General features: G+C 41.1%; 1 protein-coding gene across 1 annotated transcript; it reads left to right on the top strand.

Annotated features, from left to right (window-relative positions):
- The first annotated feature begins 1,850 nt into the window (after positions 1–1,850).
- LOC134798062 (nose resistant to fluoxetine protein 6-like) lies at positions 1,851–18,945 on the top strand. The gene is made up of 13 exons (XM_063770390.1): positions 1,851–1,856; positions 3,598–3,628; positions 6,530–6,669; positions 7,447–7,765; positions 8,821–8,935; positions 10,174–10,356; positions 12,905–12,983; positions 14,851–14,954; positions 15,494–15,667; positions 16,109–16,259; positions 16,952–17,138; positions 18,338–18,480; positions 18,675–18,945. Exons 1-13 carry the CDS (start codon positions 1,851–1,853, stop codon positions 18,942–18,944), a joined length of 1,902 nt encoding a protein of 633 aa, XP_063626460.1. The 3' UTR covers position 18,945.
- Positions 18,946–19,548: the final 603 nt, after the last annotated feature.

The raw sequence follows: 19,548 nt of genomic DNA, 5'->3' as shown, positions 1-19,548 counted from the left end.
GTTTGACATTGTCTTTTTATTTATTGTTAATTGTTACCAATTGTATTGTTTTTTATTATTATTATTTGTGTTTTAAACAATGATTGTAATATTTACGTATACTTTGTATGACATGTCAAAAGTGCTTATTAATTTATTATTAAGCCTACTTGAATAAATTATTTTTGAAGTTGAAGTTGAAGTCTATGACGGCTGATCGGTGATCACGTGGTGCTTTCCATAGAAAACGAAGATCCGGAAGCTCCAGCCCGGCCCCGGCCCGGTCTAGCGTGAGTCATCCTTTAGGTATGCTGTCAGTGTGCAGTAGGTTGATAAAGGGATATGTCTGCTCGTTTGCCTCCAAAGTCATAAAAATAGCTTTTTTAATATGTCTATATTGTCTATTATTATGTTCATGAACCCCGGAGCATAGAGAAATACAGTAAGAATTGAGTGCTCACTCCACACATCAGTTTTGATACCAAAACGACTATTATTTTCGCAGTCGACATCTAGCATCGAGTAGCGGAATTACTCTACTTGATACTAGAATTTTCTAGTGTCGCGACTCGCGAAAATTATATTGAACAACAATTTACAACTAATATTAAAAGCAGAAGGAGTTGAAAATAGAGTTCCGGTTAATCCGGTTATAATATTAGCTGAAAATTGTTGAGCATTAGACTTTTCGGTCGCCGGAACATCAAGTACCATGTACCATCAAGTCGGACATGTCGTCAAGTAGCAGTACTGATAATTCCGTTACTCGATGCTAGATGTCCACTACGAAAATATATAATAGTCGTTTTGGTATAGTTCGTAGGTTTCTAATAGAGCCCGACGGCTAATCCTATTGTCTATTGTTAAGTAAAACCGCACGTGCTACGTACCTGCAAAAAAGGGTCTTAATTATTCTATTTGGCACCTGAGCGCGGGCTAGTCCAACGCTCAAAAAACCAGTGTAGGTGCGCGCTCTCCGATAACGCGCCTGTGTTACGCATCTCGATGACACATTTTAGACTGGTTCTGTAGCGTTCGACTCGCCGGCACTCATTAACCGAAGTACTGTACTTTTTATGCTGGTGGTGTGGCACGTGACACGAGCGGTTTTACTTATAGAACTATAGTAAAACTGATGTATGGAGTGAGCACTCTATGTATTTTTTTCTCTATGCCCCGAGTACCTTACCTACGTGAGTTAAACTGTAAATAGTTGTTTATTTTACAAGTGGCAAAGTTGCTGTTTAATACCTCGTACTAATGTTGATATCTGAGCGAGCGAAAGATTCCAAAATTGAACCACTCGCTAAGCTAGCGTTGCCAGGGTTTAAAGGCACGAGAGTTAAACAAACTTTGCTCTCGAGTGAAACACAAAATTTTTCACCACACCAACTAGGAAAACACTTACTGTAAAACATTACAAATCAAATTCCAATTAACGTTATTAAATAGGTATTTTATCATTGAAAATTATCATTAAATAATTTAAAAGTCAATTCTATCAGCCAACATGAGCAAACTACTCATATCTTTGCCACACATGTGGATAAAATGCAACTTATTAATCAGTTTTTGAAGTAAAACAGAGCCTTTACCTTAAGTAAGATATAGATAGATGACACCTTGCTGTCACCTCTATTGACAATGACTTAAGTTTCAAGATGCCACGTTTTGTTTAACTCGGCAGCTCAGTTGTTTGTTGATCAGGGTTTGCTTTGGTACAGAGGTATAAAGGAACAAGTTTCTTCTTGGAATGACTTAAAAACCATTTTATTAGATGAGTTTGAGCCTGCAAACTTTGATTTTCGCCTAAGGTGTGAGATTCTTGCAAGAACATAGGGACTACGAGCCAGGTGTACCTAGGGAGGAATATGCGGGTAATTTCGGGATTTTAAAGGATATTTTTCATCAGGTTAGGTTACGTTTATTGAGAGCACACGAAACAAATGCTAGGAATTATAATTTGAGAAGACGTCCAGAACAATTTGCAGTAGGCGATTTAGTATGGAAACGTAATTATGTGCAGAGTGACGCACAGAATTTTAGGATGGCGAAACTCGCCCCGAAATATGTTAAGTGTAGAGTAAAGGCAGTGTTGTCGCCTTTAGTCTACGAGTTAGAAACTGAAGATGGTCATAGTATAGGATCATGGCACATTAAAGACTTGAAAGGTAAGGTAGCAGCTGCTGGGGTGATGAACGGTGGACGCGCGGCCCGCGTACAGGGAACTGCTCGCCGCACCGCCACCGTTGACTGAACTGCAGAGCTGATACGCGTTGTTTGTTTTGGTGAACGGCGGACGTGCGGCCCGCGTACCTACAGGGTACTGCTCGCCGCGCCGCCACCGTTGATCGAACAACAGAGCCGATACACATATTATGGTTGTTGTTTAGCAACAGTGTTAAATATTGCAAAGTCATATTTAATCACCAATTGTCAGAGACGTGGCGAACAGGTATTACTGTTTCACCACTCAGTATGAATGATGAAGTATGCAACGCACCGGAAGGGATGAATGTATGGAGCGGCGCAACCATAGCTCAATTTACGTCAAGAGCGTTGTCTTTAATGTGAAGTTTTTTTGCTGTCGTGCGAAGTCACGCAGGATTTAGGTGTTATGGTGCTGATGGTTTTAGCCAACACGTGGCGGATGCCGTGCATGTGTGCATTGGCGTTGTTTTTTTGGTGTGAGAAGGAGAGGCTTTATTTTGTGAGGTATCGCAGGGCGCGCACTGCATACCGCGGACGTTGTTTTTCGGTTTGGTTATGTAGTCCGTTTATTTTTTCTCTCAGCACACGTTCTCAGGCACATAACACGTAATTATAATTTAGCTAACTAGCGGTTAGTAATTTTGGATATTTAGAATTTTGTTTGGAATGCAATTTCGTATTAAGCTACTCTAGTTTACATTAGTAAACTTAGTAGTAGGAATTGTTTGATTTTAATTTTGCCCGGTCTAGCGGATAAATATTTTGAGTATGCTGAACATCGGTCCTGGCAGTTGGTTTGGTTTTGCCAGCGCAACTGGATAAAGTTGTGCTGGTAGAACCAAGGGATGGTTTACTGGATAGTTGGATATTGCGATGTGGATTTTTCCGGCTGTGCAGATACCACATTTTTTTTTTGTATTTAGGTTGTGTGGGTTCGAGATACAAAAAAAATTCCGACCGCGTCGAGGTAAGGTAAACGTACAGGTGTACCTTTAGAGAGCTGGTGAAAATTAATTTAAACCATAATTAATACTCTTTCCGTTTCTGATGTCTCTAAACATAATGACGGGACCCTTTATAAAGCTATGATCTAACCATCATAATTCTAATCAATTATTACTCGTATATTAACAGCGACTTATCTAAACATTTTTCAACCTTAATCCGTCGTAATAAGGTTTAAGTTAAGCTGTGTCGACACTGGGTCCGATAAACTCGTTTGGTTTATAGTTATCATGCTTTGTAGCCAAGATTTAACCAAATCCTATTATGCAAATTAGGCAGATATTGATACACTATGTATTCAGTACGAATCTGACAGTATCTAGTAAACGATAGAGTGAGGAAGAACTCAAAAAAAAAGTGAACATGAAATTTTTTATATTGTTATGTGTGTGTTGGTTGCAGCAGACTTCAGGAGTTATTTACAATTTGAACGGTAAATAAGTGTTTATAAATAAAATAAAAAAGTCAATATTACAATTTTTTTTATTCAGAGACCAAGTAGGATGATTATTATTAATACAAAACATTACACACTACTAAATAAAATTATAACTTTAAACTCTACTAAAACTATAAATTAAAATTGTTACTAAATTTTAATGCATACATTGAAATTGACAAAAAATCACAGCAAAGCAAATACTCATGGTGTGATAACAGATAACGTTATTCCTGGTCTATATTAATGACCTATGTAACATGACTATCCCTAATGCAAATCTGTTCTCTTATGCTGATGATACTGCGATTGTCTTCACAAGTAGTTCATGGGAGCATGTCAGAAACAGCGCCGAACTTGGAATGGCTGATATCTCGAAATGGTTACGAATGAACCTACTGACGCTTAACACCAGTAAAACTAAATTTATGTGTTTTAGCATCACAAGTTGTACTCAACCCACTGGGAATATGGACTTAAAAATACACGATTCTCAACCTTGTGATATAACTCATTGTGTTTGCCCATCTATTGAAAAAACTTCCCAAATAAAGTACCTGGGAGTTCAATTAGATGAGCATTTAAATTGGTACTCACATATTGATCAGGTCATCAGTAGAATTCGAAAGCTGCTCTGGATATTTAGGACACTGAGACACGTTGTACCAAGGACAATAATAACAACACAAACAAAGTCTCGTAATATACTCAATGAAATATATACATCTCTGGCACAGTCTGTCTTAGTGTACTGCATATCCGTTTGGGGAGGTGCAGCAAAAAGCCGTTTTATAGACTTGGAACGAGCACAAAGGGCATTAGTTAAAGTAATGTATTTTAAAAAGATTACATTTCCTACTGATTTACTGTACCAAATCAGTGGACTTATGTCGGTTCGGAAACTATATATTCTGCAAACAACCTTAATAAAGCACAAGATTCTGCCATATAACCCGAACTATAAAAAAAAAAGAAGACTAATGCCGAACATAGCCATGCTACCTAAAACCATTAGAACCAAATTTGCTAGCTCACAATACCAGATACAAGCCTCACATCTCTATAATAAAATAAATAAACTTCTAGACATTCACTCAAAACCACATCATGAGTGTAAAAAGCTCATAATAAACTGGCTAAAAACAAAAACATACGATGAGACAGAGAATGTAATTCGGTAATCCTTCAGACACACGCGAGAACAGAAACACAGCGTGTGTTTCTGTTCTCACACACGCACACTCACACACACACGCACACACACACACACACACACACACACACACCACACACACACACACACACACACACACACACACACACACACACACACACACACACACAGGTAGGGATAACACACACACACAGACACAGACAGAATATCTCTAAGATGGTTTTTTGTTAGTAGAGTAAGGCACTTTATTTGTATGCAGAAAAGGTATTATCGCTTACTTTAGTTAGTTAAGTTTAGTTTACTATAAGAATAGTTTACTATGTAGTTGTAGTTAGTTACCTATGTAAGGAAGAGCGGTGTCTCCCAACACAAGCATTTATTTTGCTTACAGGGAGACTCCATCCCTTTGATCATTTGTACGTGTTTTTATTGAATAAATAATTTTAATTTTTTTTTTTAATTTAATTTTTTTTAATAACAATTTGAAGAAAATGGGGAAAAACGCGAATGGAACTAAAAATACCGGAGTACTTCGGCCTTCGCATTTAGACACGTACTAATAGTTCTGTGTTTGAGCACGAACCGCCCCAGACGCTTCGGGCCTTCGGCCCTACGCGAAGCTTGGACTTCGGCCTTTGCATTTAGACACGTACCTATTATTGTTCTGTGTTTGAGCACGAACCCCCCCAGACGCTTCGGGCCTCCGGCCCTACGCGAAGCTTGGACTTCGGCCTTCGCATTTAGACACGTACTATTGTTCTGTGTTTGAGCACGAACCCCCCCAGACGCTTCGGGCCTTCGGCCCTACGCGAAGCTTGGACTTCGGCCTTCGCATTTAGACACGTACTATTGTTCTGTGTTTGAGCACGAACCCCCCCAGACGCTTCATGCCTTCGGCCCTACGCGAAGCTTGGACTTCGGCCTTCGCATTTAGACACGTACTATTGTTTTGTGTTTGAGCACGAACCCCCCCAGACGCTTCGGGCCTTCGGCCCTACGCGAAGCTTGGACTTCGGCCTTCGCATTTAGACACGTACTATTGTTCCGTGTTTGAGCACGAACCCCCCCAGACGCTTCGGGCCTTCGGCCCTACGCGAACCTTGGACTTCGGCCTTCGCATTTAGACACGTACTATTTAATTGTTCTGTGTTTGAGCACGAACCCCCCCCCAGACGCTTCGGGCCTTCGGCCCTACGCGAAGCTTGGACTTCGGGCTTCGCATTTAGACACGTACTATTGTTCTGTGTTTGAGCACGAACCCCCCCAGACGCTTCGGGCCTTCGGCCCTACGCGAAGCTTGGACTTCGGCCTTCGCATTCAGACACTATTGTTCTGTGTTTGAGCCACAGACCACCTACCACCTACTAGACGGAGCACAAAAGACAATCGAGGTTACCACACATACAAATTTAGTATGGCAGAGCGACCGTTTATTTCAGACGCGCCCACAATTAGGACCACTACTCGAGTATTTTTTAAATATTTATAATTATTAAGCTTTAGGGCTGTTCTTGGATTATTATAGACATTATAGTATAAAATAGCGTAAAATACAACTCTATTGTGCTGTTGGATTTGTAGCATTTTACAAGTAAAATTGTACATATATGTGGTGACCTCGTGCTCTTTAAGTATAAACGCTTCGTAATGCGGTGTCTGTGTAGTCTGTGGTTTGAGCACTAATCTCCCGGACGCTTTGTGACCCGAACACCCTATTACAGATACAGAGTATGACCGTTTGCCGCCGCTATTTAAGCTGGACGATTACTACCCGTGCCTACGCGGACCCGGAGACCAATACTGCTATGTCGACGCTAAACTGGTCACCAACGGCAGCAGAGAACTGCTTCATGTCATACAAGTAAGTGCCACCCCACACTAGCGTCTTTTGAGCGTCGGTGTCTAGTCAGCGCTGTGGGAAATGGCGTCGCTGCGCAGTTGCGCCGACGTTGCGTCGAGCAGCAGCCATAGAGTTGACTAGAGTCCGACGCTCGGGAGACGCTAGTGTCGGGGGTGGTAGTGTGGGGGCTCTAAGACAAAATCAAGGTCCCCGAAAGATTGATATCCAACCGATTCGGAGCCATTTACAGTGGTACTTAAAATTACATTACTTCTAAGCAAAGAGTTAAGGATGACTCACGCTAGATCGGGCCAACCCCCGCGCCGAGGCGTCCGCCATGTCATTTTCTATGACGGCTAATCGGTGATCACGTAGTGTTTTCCATACAAAATAATGCACGAAGCTGTACAGTGCACAGCTCCATCTCGTTTAGCAGTCAACTTCAAAGCACGAAGCTGTCTTAAATGGACTTTACACGTCTTACTCTGTCAATCTACGTCTACGTCTACGTCTAACTCTGTCTACTTTTGCTTCTAAGTAATAAGTATTATGAGTAATCTTTTTCTTCTACTTCTAGTTAAGTGAGCCAGGACACTGATAGATGAGCTTTTTTGCACGATCGCTCCAAAATGTAAAGAGTAACTGAACATATCAAAGCGTATATTATTGTTACGTGACAACTTTATTGTGTTAATGACCCTAAATCTTTGGCCTTAAATTGAACTATCCTCGTAAAATACAATGTAATTTCAGGAATATTCAGCCAATCCCCGTAAATTACAATGTACATAATTTCAGGAATATTCCGCCGCCAACAACTTCACACATTACGATCACAATTTAATACATTGGGGTATCTGCGTGACGAAGACATGTCGGCAGTATCTCGGCAACCACACAGTTCACGAGGCCCTCGAGGCCTGCATCAACTCCTCGCTCCAGCAGACTCACCAGCTCCAAGCCAGGCTGGTGGAGGAAAAAGTTTATTGCACTGCCTTTGAGGAGACTGATAATATAGATACTGGGGATATAGTTGTGGCTGTGATTCTTATAACTATCCTGACGCTCAATGTCCTGGGAACTTTATATGATGTATGCTGTGTTTCCAAATCTGTAGGTAAGTTGGCGTATGGACTGCTAATGTCATATATGCTATATATGCTATAGACCAATTATAAAATTTTATTTGCATGATGTAATGATTATTAAACTCACAATATTGTCAAAAATACACTTTATTGGGCTGTAAACATTGGACACGCATATGGGTGTTAATTATGAACGTGTAGGTACCTATTGAATACTAACGCATTTAATACCATGTTGCTAGAGTTAGACCAAGATAAGTCTGCAACGATTCTGATAGCACACGCAGTGCCAGTGTTATTTTAAACGTCAAACTTCTATGACATTATGACCAAATTATGATGAATATTATTTTATTTTAAATTTATTCTGAATTCAATGTTATTTTGAAAGGTAAATAAATAATATAACAAATATAAATAATATATAATTATGGTGTTTGATAACTGGGCCATATTAATCGAAGTTGTAATACCTACACTATACTTTTTTTTACATTTGGATTTTTTTTTCTACTGAGGATCACTAGCTCTTTTGATCATAGGAGGAAAAAAGTGTCACAAATGTTACATACATTTTTCGATTTTTTCGTTCCTTCCATTCTGTGACCGTAATACAAAGACAAAAAAATCGTAACAAATTAGAAATAAAAATCTTAGGACACTTTTTTCACCTATTATTAGGCTCGAACCAGCTCGTGATGCTTAGTAGAAATACCATAAAAAATTTAACATTAATAAAAAAATTTAGTGTAGTGTACAGTCACCTGCAATAATATGTGACACAACGAAGGCCGCAAAAATATCTGACACGATCTTATTTGTAGAGCCATAAGAGCGTGTCACATATTTTTGCGGCCTTCGAAGAGTAACATATTATTGCAGGTGACTGTACAGACAGTGCATCATTATTTTCCATCGTATTTTCACGAAAACGTACGAACGTGTCTTGCTATTTCACTCGTTACAAAAAGTACTGACGTTGACTCATGTATCATGACGTTTCCGAGAAAAAACGATGGAAAACAATTATGCACTACATTTGTACGACTTTTAATATAAAATGGTCCAACTGTGTTTTATACAGGTGGAAGATTTCTTCTATGTTTTTCTGCGAAGAGGAATTGGAGACGGCTTTTTGCGCCATCAGGGGAAGGCAGCGAGCCAAGACTCTCGCGACTCAAGCTTTTCAACGGTATCAAGTGAGCATTTCACCTTAACCCTTTACCAGGCTAAGGGGTATATATTTCCCACATACGGCACTTCAAACGTGTGTTCTATTTTCGATAAGTAAGATTGACATTCGATTGTCATTTTTGAACTGTCAGCCTGGTAAAGGGTTAACTTTTTTTTTTTCCCTAGCCTACTTTGGTGTCCCACTGCTGGGCAAAGGCCTCCCCTCGTTTTAAAGGGTTAATACAAATTAAAAAAAAATATGTTGAGGTCAATGAACCTGCACAGAGAATCAGTATTCAGCGCCACGAGTTGATGTTGTTTTGACATCAAATCCAACCATAGACGTGGAGCGTGATGTGTCTCGCGACCTAAACGCCTAAGCGCCATGAATTTTACGGCGCTTATACGAGTGAATTGCAAAAAAATTTACATAGTTAGGCACCTGTAATTAGTCTAAAGTTAATTGATTCCATTGTGTTACCACATTTAAGCCATTTTAAGTACAATATAATACAATTTACATAGTTCATTTTCGTAACACAAATGAATCAATTAAGTTTTAGACTAATCACAGCTTCTTAACTGCGCTTAGTTACGTACAATTTTTTTGCAATTACCTCTTACGACGTGTTGGTCGCGTGGTACAGGTTGTGATTTGCGATTACTTTTGATATTTTTCTTAAAACAATCCTTTTAATTTCAGGGCTTGCACTACTTTCTTGGTAATATTGGGCCATTCGCCACTAGCAGCGGTCATATCCTCTAACAACCCCCACTTCCTTGAATTGGTAAGAAAACAAAAGGTTTTAAAAACGTAGTAGGTACCTACCTATACGTCTACCACCAGTTTTTACATTGACATAACGCTCACGTCTACGTAATTTACTTTCTGTACATCTCGCTTGCACTAATATGCGAGTACGAGCGAGATGCATAGAAAGTAAGTTACGTAGACGTGAGCGTATATGTCAATGTCAAAACTGATGGTAGACGTACAGATCTTGAAAAAAATAAGTTAAGTAAGATAAAAAATTAAACAGAGTCACAAATACAACACCTAGTCAAACAACCCGCCCTTTAAGGTCTCTTTCGACCGTCGTCAGCCAAGAGGAGGGTGGTCTTCTATGGCGGCGTGTCTGGGTTATAGGCAAGTTCAAGAGCAGTTTTACCGGGTGGTCTTCTTCGCGTCTTTGGACGTGCCCGTACCCGCCATAAGCCGCCATAAGGTACCTTTTCCCATGGACCGTCATAATATTATTTCTAGTATATTTATATTGCAGACGTACTACGACCCAATATTCCACATATTCTACAACGGTAACCTGATCGTGCAGACATTCTTCGTTCTGTCTGGCTGTCTGCTGGCTTTCAACCTTCTTCTGGGGGAGGAGAAGACGCGGCTGACGTGGCCTAAGTTTCCTAGATATGTCATGCTCAGGTGGATGCGGTAAGTAAAAAAAATCCCTACCCCCTCACCCTCACCTCATACTGCCCTGGCCGATTTCGACTATGGCACCACGGCGACTGTTTAGTACTGACACAGAATAAATAATAGTACTAGGTACAGAAGATTCACTCTCTTACAAAACGCGTCTGTTACAATCAGGACAGATATGGCTGCTAGGTGGCGACAGCGCCACGCGCGGCTTATGACTAGCCACCAAAATTGGTGTGGAACGGATGTACTTGTAGCTACCTGTTGCAAAGCGACGAAATCGCGGAGTGAGCCACGTCTGCCATGGCACTACAGCGACTGTTTAGTTCTGATTATTAAGTGCGACGTTCGTGAGCTCTAAGGTGGCTGACATAACCGATTTTACCAGCAAATGTACGGCCACATCCACTGCAGGTCAGCACTCTTCTGACAAAATTGTATTGTATTGTAAATTGTGAAAAAATAATTAATTAGACAAGGTCAATGTAAAATTGCGGAAATGACCTTCATAGAAAAGAATTAAGTACCTCTCGTATTTGTACTGAGTATATGCCATGGCCGTCACGGGTAATGTTAGAAGATTAATTAAACTCAAGTTCACCCCGGTATAACTAGTATTACCCGAGCCTTTTGGGTAAAGTCCGAAAATTTTAACAATATTTATCTGTAATCGGCATTTACCCGTATTCATCTATGTAGGTTTACCTTATTGATGTTTCCTTCATCGAAACGCGACTGGTGAATATCAAATGATATTTCATACATAAACTTCTGATAAACTCATTGGTACGAGCCGGGGTTTGAACCCAAGAATTCCGGATCATAAATCTCACGTCCTTGCTGCAAGGCTATCAATTCTTCTAAAAAATATCTTACGCAATATATTAGAACCTCCAAGGTTACTATATTTGCACTGTCATTATCACAGTGCTTATTTATATATGGGGTCCAAACTCTATGTAATTATATTTATAACATGGGGCCTCACGAGGCCCGTTCTCCTATGTTATTAAATTAGCACGTTATAGCAAAATTTATGTAAATACATAATAATGAAAAACCTCATTTGCATATCTATCTATCCATCTGTCTAATACCTTTAAACGAGAAATTCTTGTTTATTTATATATATTTCGGGGATCTCGGAAACGGGTGTAACGATTTCGATGAAATTTGCTATATGGGGGTTTTCGGGGCCGATAAATCGATCTAGCTAATCTCTGGGAAAACGCGCATTTTAGAGTTTTTATATGTTTTCCGAGCAAAGCTCGGTCTCCCAGATATTGTAAGTATGTAGGTATATTACATACAATATAATTTTTAGGGTTCCGTACCCAAAGGGTAAAACGGGACCCTATTACTAAGACTTCGCTGTCCGTCCGTCCGTCCGTCCGTCCGTCCGTCCGTCTGTCACCAGGCTGTATCTCACGAACCGTGATAGCTCTAGACAGTTGAAATTTTCACAGATGATGTATTTCTGTTGCCGCTATAACAACAAATACTAAAAACAGAATAAAATAAAGATTTAAATGGGGCTCCCATACAACAAACGTGATTTTTGACCAAAGTTAAGCAACGTCGGGAGTGGTCAGTATTTGGATGGGTGACCGTTTTTTTTTTTGCTTTTTTTTGTTTTTTTTTTTTGTTTTTTTGCATCATGGTACGGAACCCTTCGTGCGCGAGTCTGACTCGCACTTGCCCGGTTTTTTTTTACATTCAGGATCACAACCCTAAAATCTATATACACGGTGTGGCCTGTAACATGAGCAAAGAATTAAAACATAGATTGTACTCCTCAAACGGTGACACTTTTGTTCAACAACTTTTAAAAATTATGAAGTATTTAGACTCCCTATTTTTCATACAAAATAAATATTATCTTCAATGGACGCCATCGCCACGCCATATTATTGTCATTGACGTTGCTTGTCACGCCTTAAACATAACAAAATTCGCAATACATTGCGTCTTAGAATAAAGTTTAAAGTGTAATAAAAATCAAACCACAAGTTATTTTTAAAAGTCGCTGAACAAATGTTGGTCAGTATGAGGAGTACAGCCTACAGTTTAATTTTTTGCTCATGTTACAGGCCACACCCGGTATACCTAGTCCATTATCACAATGGCGGCATATCCCGTGATCCGAACAGTTACCTAATTAAATTAAATTAAATTAAAATTAAATATCATTTATTATCAGGCAACTAAGGCCCATATATACATACCTTACAAACTAACATACATACAATAGTAAAATCTTACAAGCTACAAATTATTTCGGCGACACGGCGGTTTTCAATAGTGTCGCATGTTCCGGTGTAGGATTTGGTAGATTCCCACGGAATCGCCGAAACACCACACCCTTCGGCCAGAAGTCCGCGCTCGCGATGGTTTCTAGCAGCGGCCGGGGCACGCGCACCACGAAAGAGCTGAAGTGCACGTAATGGCGCGATCGCAGCTGGAACACTTTGAGCTAATATGACTACCATATCCCTATTCCCAGGTTATTCTATTATTCCAGTGTATTATTCTATTTTTATTCATATATATCTATTCCCAGGTTAACCCCACCATACGCTGCAGTGCTGGCGGTGATCGCCACTTGGATGAAGAGGTTCGGAGACGGGCCTATGTGGAAGGTACCACCATAACTACTACGATACCATACCGTACCATACATCCAAAACCCACTTTAAAGCCAGTAGGATTCATATTCTGTCTACCTAGCCTAGTACCGATGTAGTGCATGATTGTTTTCCTTCGTGTTTTCTCGGAAACGTTCGTATTTGTCATGACTGAAGTAGCAAGACGCGTTCGTACGTTTCCGTGAAATTACGATGGAAAATAATTATGCACTACTTCTGTATCTCAGCCAGTCAACTTTTAATGCCTGACAAGATTCTATTTCGCCCTGAGATAGTGTCGCTACAAACAGCTTACATACTGCAATACTGCAGTATGTAAGCTGCTGCATACTGTAATAATATGCGTACGTCATGTATAGTCAACAAAAATTGTAAAATCATAATGTAATAGTGACTATCGAATTCCGATTCGATGACTTGCAAGTTTCACAGGGTCTCCTTGCCAGTAAAATAAATTAATACTAAAAAAAATCCGCAACATGGCGAAGGCCAATCAAAATTTAGTCAGGAAGAACCTATCTGCCAAATTGCGCACACGATCCTATTGACCATGATGGCCGCCATGACATTGCGCGACTGCCTTCGGCTAAGGCGACAACCATAGGTTGGAGCGAGACACAGCGATCGGACCTTTCGTTCCCACCTATGGTTTTCGCCTTAGCCGAAGCCACTCGCGCAATGTCGTGGTCCGGCCGTGGCCTTTGTGTCGCGGTGAGTCTGAATGGCGCAACACCAACACTACGTGTCTCTCAGGACAATGCATGGCCCTAATGAATTTGAGGTATATTAATAAACAGATTTATATTTAAATGTTATTGTTATTGATCAGGTTTTTAGTAGACCGGACCGGAATAAAAGTTGACTCACGCTAGACCTAGCCGGGGCCGGGCCGGAGCTTTTGGCGTTTCGTTTTCTATTAAAGTACTTAATAAAGCACCATGTGATCACCGATCAGCTGTCATAGAAAATGGTCGGTCCAGCGTGAGTCATCCTTTACAGAGATGAGGCGTATGGCAGCGGGACATAATAGGCTCTTTATATTACTAATTGACCGAGTGAAGCGACGGTTACCGTATCAGGACTACAACCGCGAAAATCGAAATTCCCAAATTGCGGGCATCTTCATCTGTCACTTTAATTACGCCTTCATTGGTGTGATGTTCTCTTAACATCATGAATCTAGTTTACTCTTAGTGGGATTACATTGTTTGTAGGTAAATAAAACAATTCATTATTCGATCCACACAGTGCGCCCACAAGAGTCGCCGCCATGATCCGGAATGAGTGTTGCCAGCACATCTGCTTATTCTGCTTATTTATTGATGAACACCACAATTGGAATTAGAGAGAGAAGGATCCTCACAATTTACGAATTTCGGTTTTCGCGGTAGGTCCCCAGCTTAGCCCAAAATGCTTTCGTATGTCTTTTGCTTGCTTTGGATAGTTCTCTTTTACAGCTCACATTTCTCAACAAAATGAATTTACATATTAAGTAAGTACCACACAAGTACATATTAAGTTACTACTTGATGATTTTGCGACCAGTTATACATATATGGATGATGGGATTTCATATTTATTCCGTGCAGAATGAGGAGATCTTCAAATTTACCAAATTCTGTCAACATTTTTTTATTCGGTATGTTTACTGCCTAATTTACATAGATTAATAACTTATCTACTAGATGCAAATTACAAGCTTCCACATATATAATGCTAAATAACATAAATTTGAAGGTCTCGAAATAGCAAAATATTACACTATATAACTAGGTAGTATTCAGAGTAGAAACTCAAAGTAAGCAATATCATTCAAATCTGAAGAAAAAAACTACGACAGATAAATATTTGTCTGTTACAGCCCGTGGTAGGCGTGGAGACGGAGGCCTGCCGTCGCGACTGGTTCTACCACCTTCTGTACTTAAACGACTACGTTGACCACTCTCAGTGCATGGCGCATACCTGGTGAGAATTGTTATTGCCCTGCAAAAAATTCTAAGCATAAGTTTTGTTATAAAACATGCAAGAAATATGTATATACATTATACATGATACACAACAACAAGTAACCGTCAAAAATATTCTTTGATACACACTTTTATTGCCGACTGTACTTTCTCTCCTTTGCATGTCTATCAAGTACTCTCGAGACCTTTCAAATGAGCCTAAACACAATGTTATCACAATGTGTTAAAAAAATTCCACCGAAGAGTTCCTTTGGCTACCTTCCGACTGCATCATCAGATCAATTCCATGTTCGCATATTATTGCATTACCATCGGAAATATGGAAGTATGTGAAATTTCAGTTCAATTAGATACCTGGAAGTGGTTCAAATTTAAGTTACAAGATTTGAAGCACCATACAAAGAGATAAGTATACGGATTACAGCTAAATAAAAGTGTGTAAAAATGATCAGATACCACAATGTAATGAAAATTGCATGCAAGTATTGCAAGTTCTTGCTAGTCTAAGCCTCGCTTTAGATCCCTGTTTGATCGTAGGTACCTTGCAGTAGACATGAAGCTCACAATCTTGGGTCTGCTGGTGTTCTGCCTGGTGAAGAGCTGGCGTGCGCGGAAGATCGCCATTGGGGTGGCGTTCGTGGCTGGCGTAGTCGCGCCTGCGGTCTGCACCTACTTGCAAAACCTGAACGCTATACACATCGTGTCGCCTGAGTAAGAAGTTTATACAAAACCTACTGCGTGTTCGTACATTGATGCATCTGCTGACTCCGTAAAAAGCTTGGAGTCCGCTTGGCAATAATTGGCAATTGGTACAGTCGCCGAATTTTTATGAAAGCGACTGTCATAAAGGGGCTGATTAGCAGTTCGCCGGACGATATCAGCGCAAAATTTGACAGCTCCGGAACAACTGACAGGCTGATATCGTCCGGCGAACTGGTAATCTGTGAGCTCCTTTAGAAAGGATAGCTTTTATAGGTCAGCAGATAAGCACCTTACAAAACCTGACACTCCATATGGTACATCGAAGAGTAGGAACTCATAATAGGATGTGCGTTTGGGATTGTTAGAGTTTAAACGAGTATTAGTTACTTGTTGAAATAAAAGTACAGTCAGCGATAAAAGCTCGTATCAAAATTTTTCTTCGTTTTTCAGAGTCGCTCGCAACTACTTCGTGGAGGACCCAACCTTCAACAACTTGTACAAGCGGACGCACACCAACATAGTGTGCTACGCCATGGGCCTGGCCCTCGGCATGTGGATCTACAAAAGGATGCAGACGGACGTAGACATTAATAAGTATAAGGTACGTCAGACCGACCTGTATGAGAGACAATATGAAACGAATGCAAGTGAATGATGAAATGACGGGCGACAGAGAGGTGTGGAAGAGAAAGACATGCTGCACCGACCCCAAGTGAATGGGACAAGGCCAAGAGAATGATGATGACGTAAGATCGACCTTCAAACCTTCAAGAAAAGAGCGTATTCCCGTCATAAAACCCCTCTAGTGTGCAACGGTAATTGCTTACCATCAGGTGATTCGTCTGGGGATTTGCCTCCTATATCATAAAAAAATACCAGATGCCGTAGCTAAGATGATCGCACTAATGCGGTAAGTAAATCATCATGTATTGTAAAAGGGTATACGATACACGTACTAAGAGTTATTGCAAGTGGAAGTGGGCATGAAATTCAGGGAAGCAAATTTTTGACAGAGCTGTCTTCAGCTCTGAAGTAGAAGTCACTGTATGGCACCGTAGGTACGTTAAGCGGCAACTTAAGTTAAGTACATACTAAAGTTGATGTATAAAGATTCAGTTAGTAAACATAATTATATGACGCCTTATAGCACCATCTAGCTTAATTGTTAAACACGGGGGCACATTTTTTTTACATATACCTCTTCTGCAATCAGTAACTCTTTAATATTTAAAATATCTCGAAAGTTCTTTGATGTGCAGTGTGCAGTGAAAACATATTAATATCTGTCCCCAGAAATACCGGCCCGTCTACTGGGCAACGGTCCCCATCGGTGTGTTTCTGTGTGCCCTCGGCGGCATATTCTACATCGACGGTATCCAGGTGCCGATGCTTGCGCGCGTGTTGTACACGCCGGGCGTCAAGCTCTTGTTCGGGCTGTTGGCGTTGGTGCTCATTCCTGGGACCATCTTTAAACTGGACAGTAAGTCAAGCTGAGTCGGCGTTCGTATATTCTACATCGAGGGCATCCAGGTGCCGCTGCTCGCGCGCGTGTTGTACACACGGGGCGTCAAGTTCTTGTTTGGGCTGTTGGCGTTAGTGCTCATTCCTGGGACCATCTTTAAACTGGAGAGTAAGTCAAGCTACGTTGACGCTCGTATATTCTACATCGACGGCATCCAGGTGCCGCTGCTCGCGCGCGTGCTGTACACGCCGGGCGTCAAGCTCTTGGCAACTTTACTGGGCAACGGTCCCCATCGGTGTGTTTCTGTGTGCTTTCGGCGGCATATTCTACATCGATGGCATCCAGGTGCCGCTGCTCGCGCGCTTGTTGTACACACCGGGCGTCAAGCTCTTGTTCGGGCTGTTGGCGTTCGTGCTCAATACTGGGACCATCTTTAAACTGGAGAGTAAGTCAAGCTACGTTGACGCTCGTATATTCTACATCGACGGCATCCAGGTGCCGCTTCTAGCGCGCGTGCTGTACACGCCGGGCCTCAAGTTCTTGGTAACTTTACTGGGCAACGGTCCCAATCGGTGTGTTTCTGTGTGCTTTCGGTGGCATATTCTACATCGATGGCATCCAGGTGCCGCTGCTCGCGCGCGTGTTGTATACACCGGGCGTCAAGCTCTTCTTTGGGCTATTGGCGTTAGTGCTCATTCCTGGGACCATCTTTAAACTGGAGAGTAAGTATGAGTGGACACTCTAGCGGCAACGACAAGCAGGCCGTCCAGCCTAGCGTCCATGTTAAACAAATGAAAACATATGCGAGTAGTCTCATTGCACGCTGATCAAAATGTAATCCCTTGCATACTCGACGCACCGCTGGATGCGCCACTAAATACGCCACTGGTCGCTCGCCCCTGAGGCTGTTTAAAGTAAGAAGACAAAACAAAATAAAGTGTAAGCTAGAGTTAGCTCTGTTTTTGTAACCCAGTAAACATTTTAATACAAAACTAGAAAAAAATAGAAGTACTTAAGAATAGAAGTTTAAAACAGGGTAAGGTTACAAACTAAAGTCTCACTTCCTAACGCATAACCTTCTGTTTCTCGAGTTTGCAGTTCAGAGCAGTCTTAAGCCGAGCTTACCCAAATAATTGAGCTACGAGTAAGTACCTAAAGCAAATCAGGAAACACAATTTTAAATTTATTTCCACTCATATCGTTGTCTGAATTTCCAGCCGTGTACCGTGGCTTCCTCGAGTGGCAAGGCTGGGCGGTGTTAGGCCGCGTCTCCTACTGCGCCTACATCGTCCACGTGGCTGTCATACGGGTGACCACGGCCAATCACGCCACCTTGCTGCACACTAACTTCTTGCAGATCGTGAGTACAGTTAAGATATACTTACAGGGTGGCTAAAAAATAACTGCCTTCCCGTTGCTAGGGAGGTTATATTGGGATAATACTGAGCAACTTTTACTATGGGACCAACCCCGTAATAGATAGAGATGAAGATATTTGTAACTTCAACTTTCGATGTTCACGGTAGCCCCCCTAATGTGTAACGACACTTTCAGCTTCTGACATACTTCGCGCATCTCATCACGTCCTTCGTGATAGCGCTGCCTTGCTGGATGATGATCGAAGCACCCTTCAACCAGCTGGTCAAGCTCTGCTTCTACCCTGCCCCCAAGGATGAACCCCAAGAAGATACCCTCAAAACTATACCCCGAGAAGTTACCCTCAAAAATATTCCGCGTGACATAGACACGAAAGATGTGAAACCAGTTTTTATGGTTAACAACAAGGAGAAAGATTTTGATGGCACGGTTGTGTTGAAATTATAATTTTCTAAGGGTTAGCTATAGAATAGAGGCGCAAGATTTTGGGTAAGGGTGTGTGGGGGATGGGGGGGATACAAAACCCCTTGATGCCATTCAACCCGCGCGGAAACGCATTTTTTATCGATTAATATTCATTACACGTCTAGTCATTTGAGTAGGTGCGACGACGAGCGAAGCGAGAAGGAGCGTCTGGTGAACTGCGACCAAACAGCGCGCCAGATCCGTTTTTTTTGCATCGAACGATGTTAAATAAAGTTTTCTTCAATGGATTTGTTATACATTAGCTATTAAGAAACGCTTACTTATTGAATAGTGAATAGAATCAGGCGTTACTTTGCGGAAATCCATACTAATTAAAACCAAGAACTAAAATATGAAACTCTACGAGGCATCAACAACTCCTGAGGATGCCTCGTAGAGAGGCGAAACACGTGTCGAGGTTTATTCTTTTGGTGGTGGTTTGTTATTTTTATTTGCGTATTTATTTTTGCGGTGGGAGGGTGGGAATATTAATTGCATGTAAAAATACGCAAGTAAGTATAACGGGTTAGCACTGATTGACTAGCACGTTATCTTTTCGCGGATTAGCAAAATAATATTTTGGTTT

Source organism: Cydia splendana, chromosome 16, assembly GCF_910591565.1.
Source record: "Cydia splendana chromosome 16, ilCydSple1.2, whole genome shotgun sequence".
In the NCBI taxonomy this organism is placed as follows: domain Eukaryota; kingdom Metazoa; phylum Arthropoda; class Insecta; order Lepidoptera; family Tortricidae; genus Cydia; species Cydia splendana.
This window is presented reverse-complemented; position numbering and strand designations above follow the sequence as displayed.

Excerpts from the sequence above, each read along its gene's own strand:
- LOC134798062 (XM_063770390.1), top strand. Across the intron at positions 10,357-12,904 it reads GTCATGCTCAGGTGGATGCG|GTTAACCCCACCATACGCTG; the intron begins GTAAGTAAAAAA and ends ATCTATTCCCAG. Across the intron at positions 14,955-15,493 it reads CAGTGCATGGCGCATACCTG|GTACCTTGCAGTAGACATGA; the intron begins GTGAGAATTGTT and ends GTTTGATCGTAG.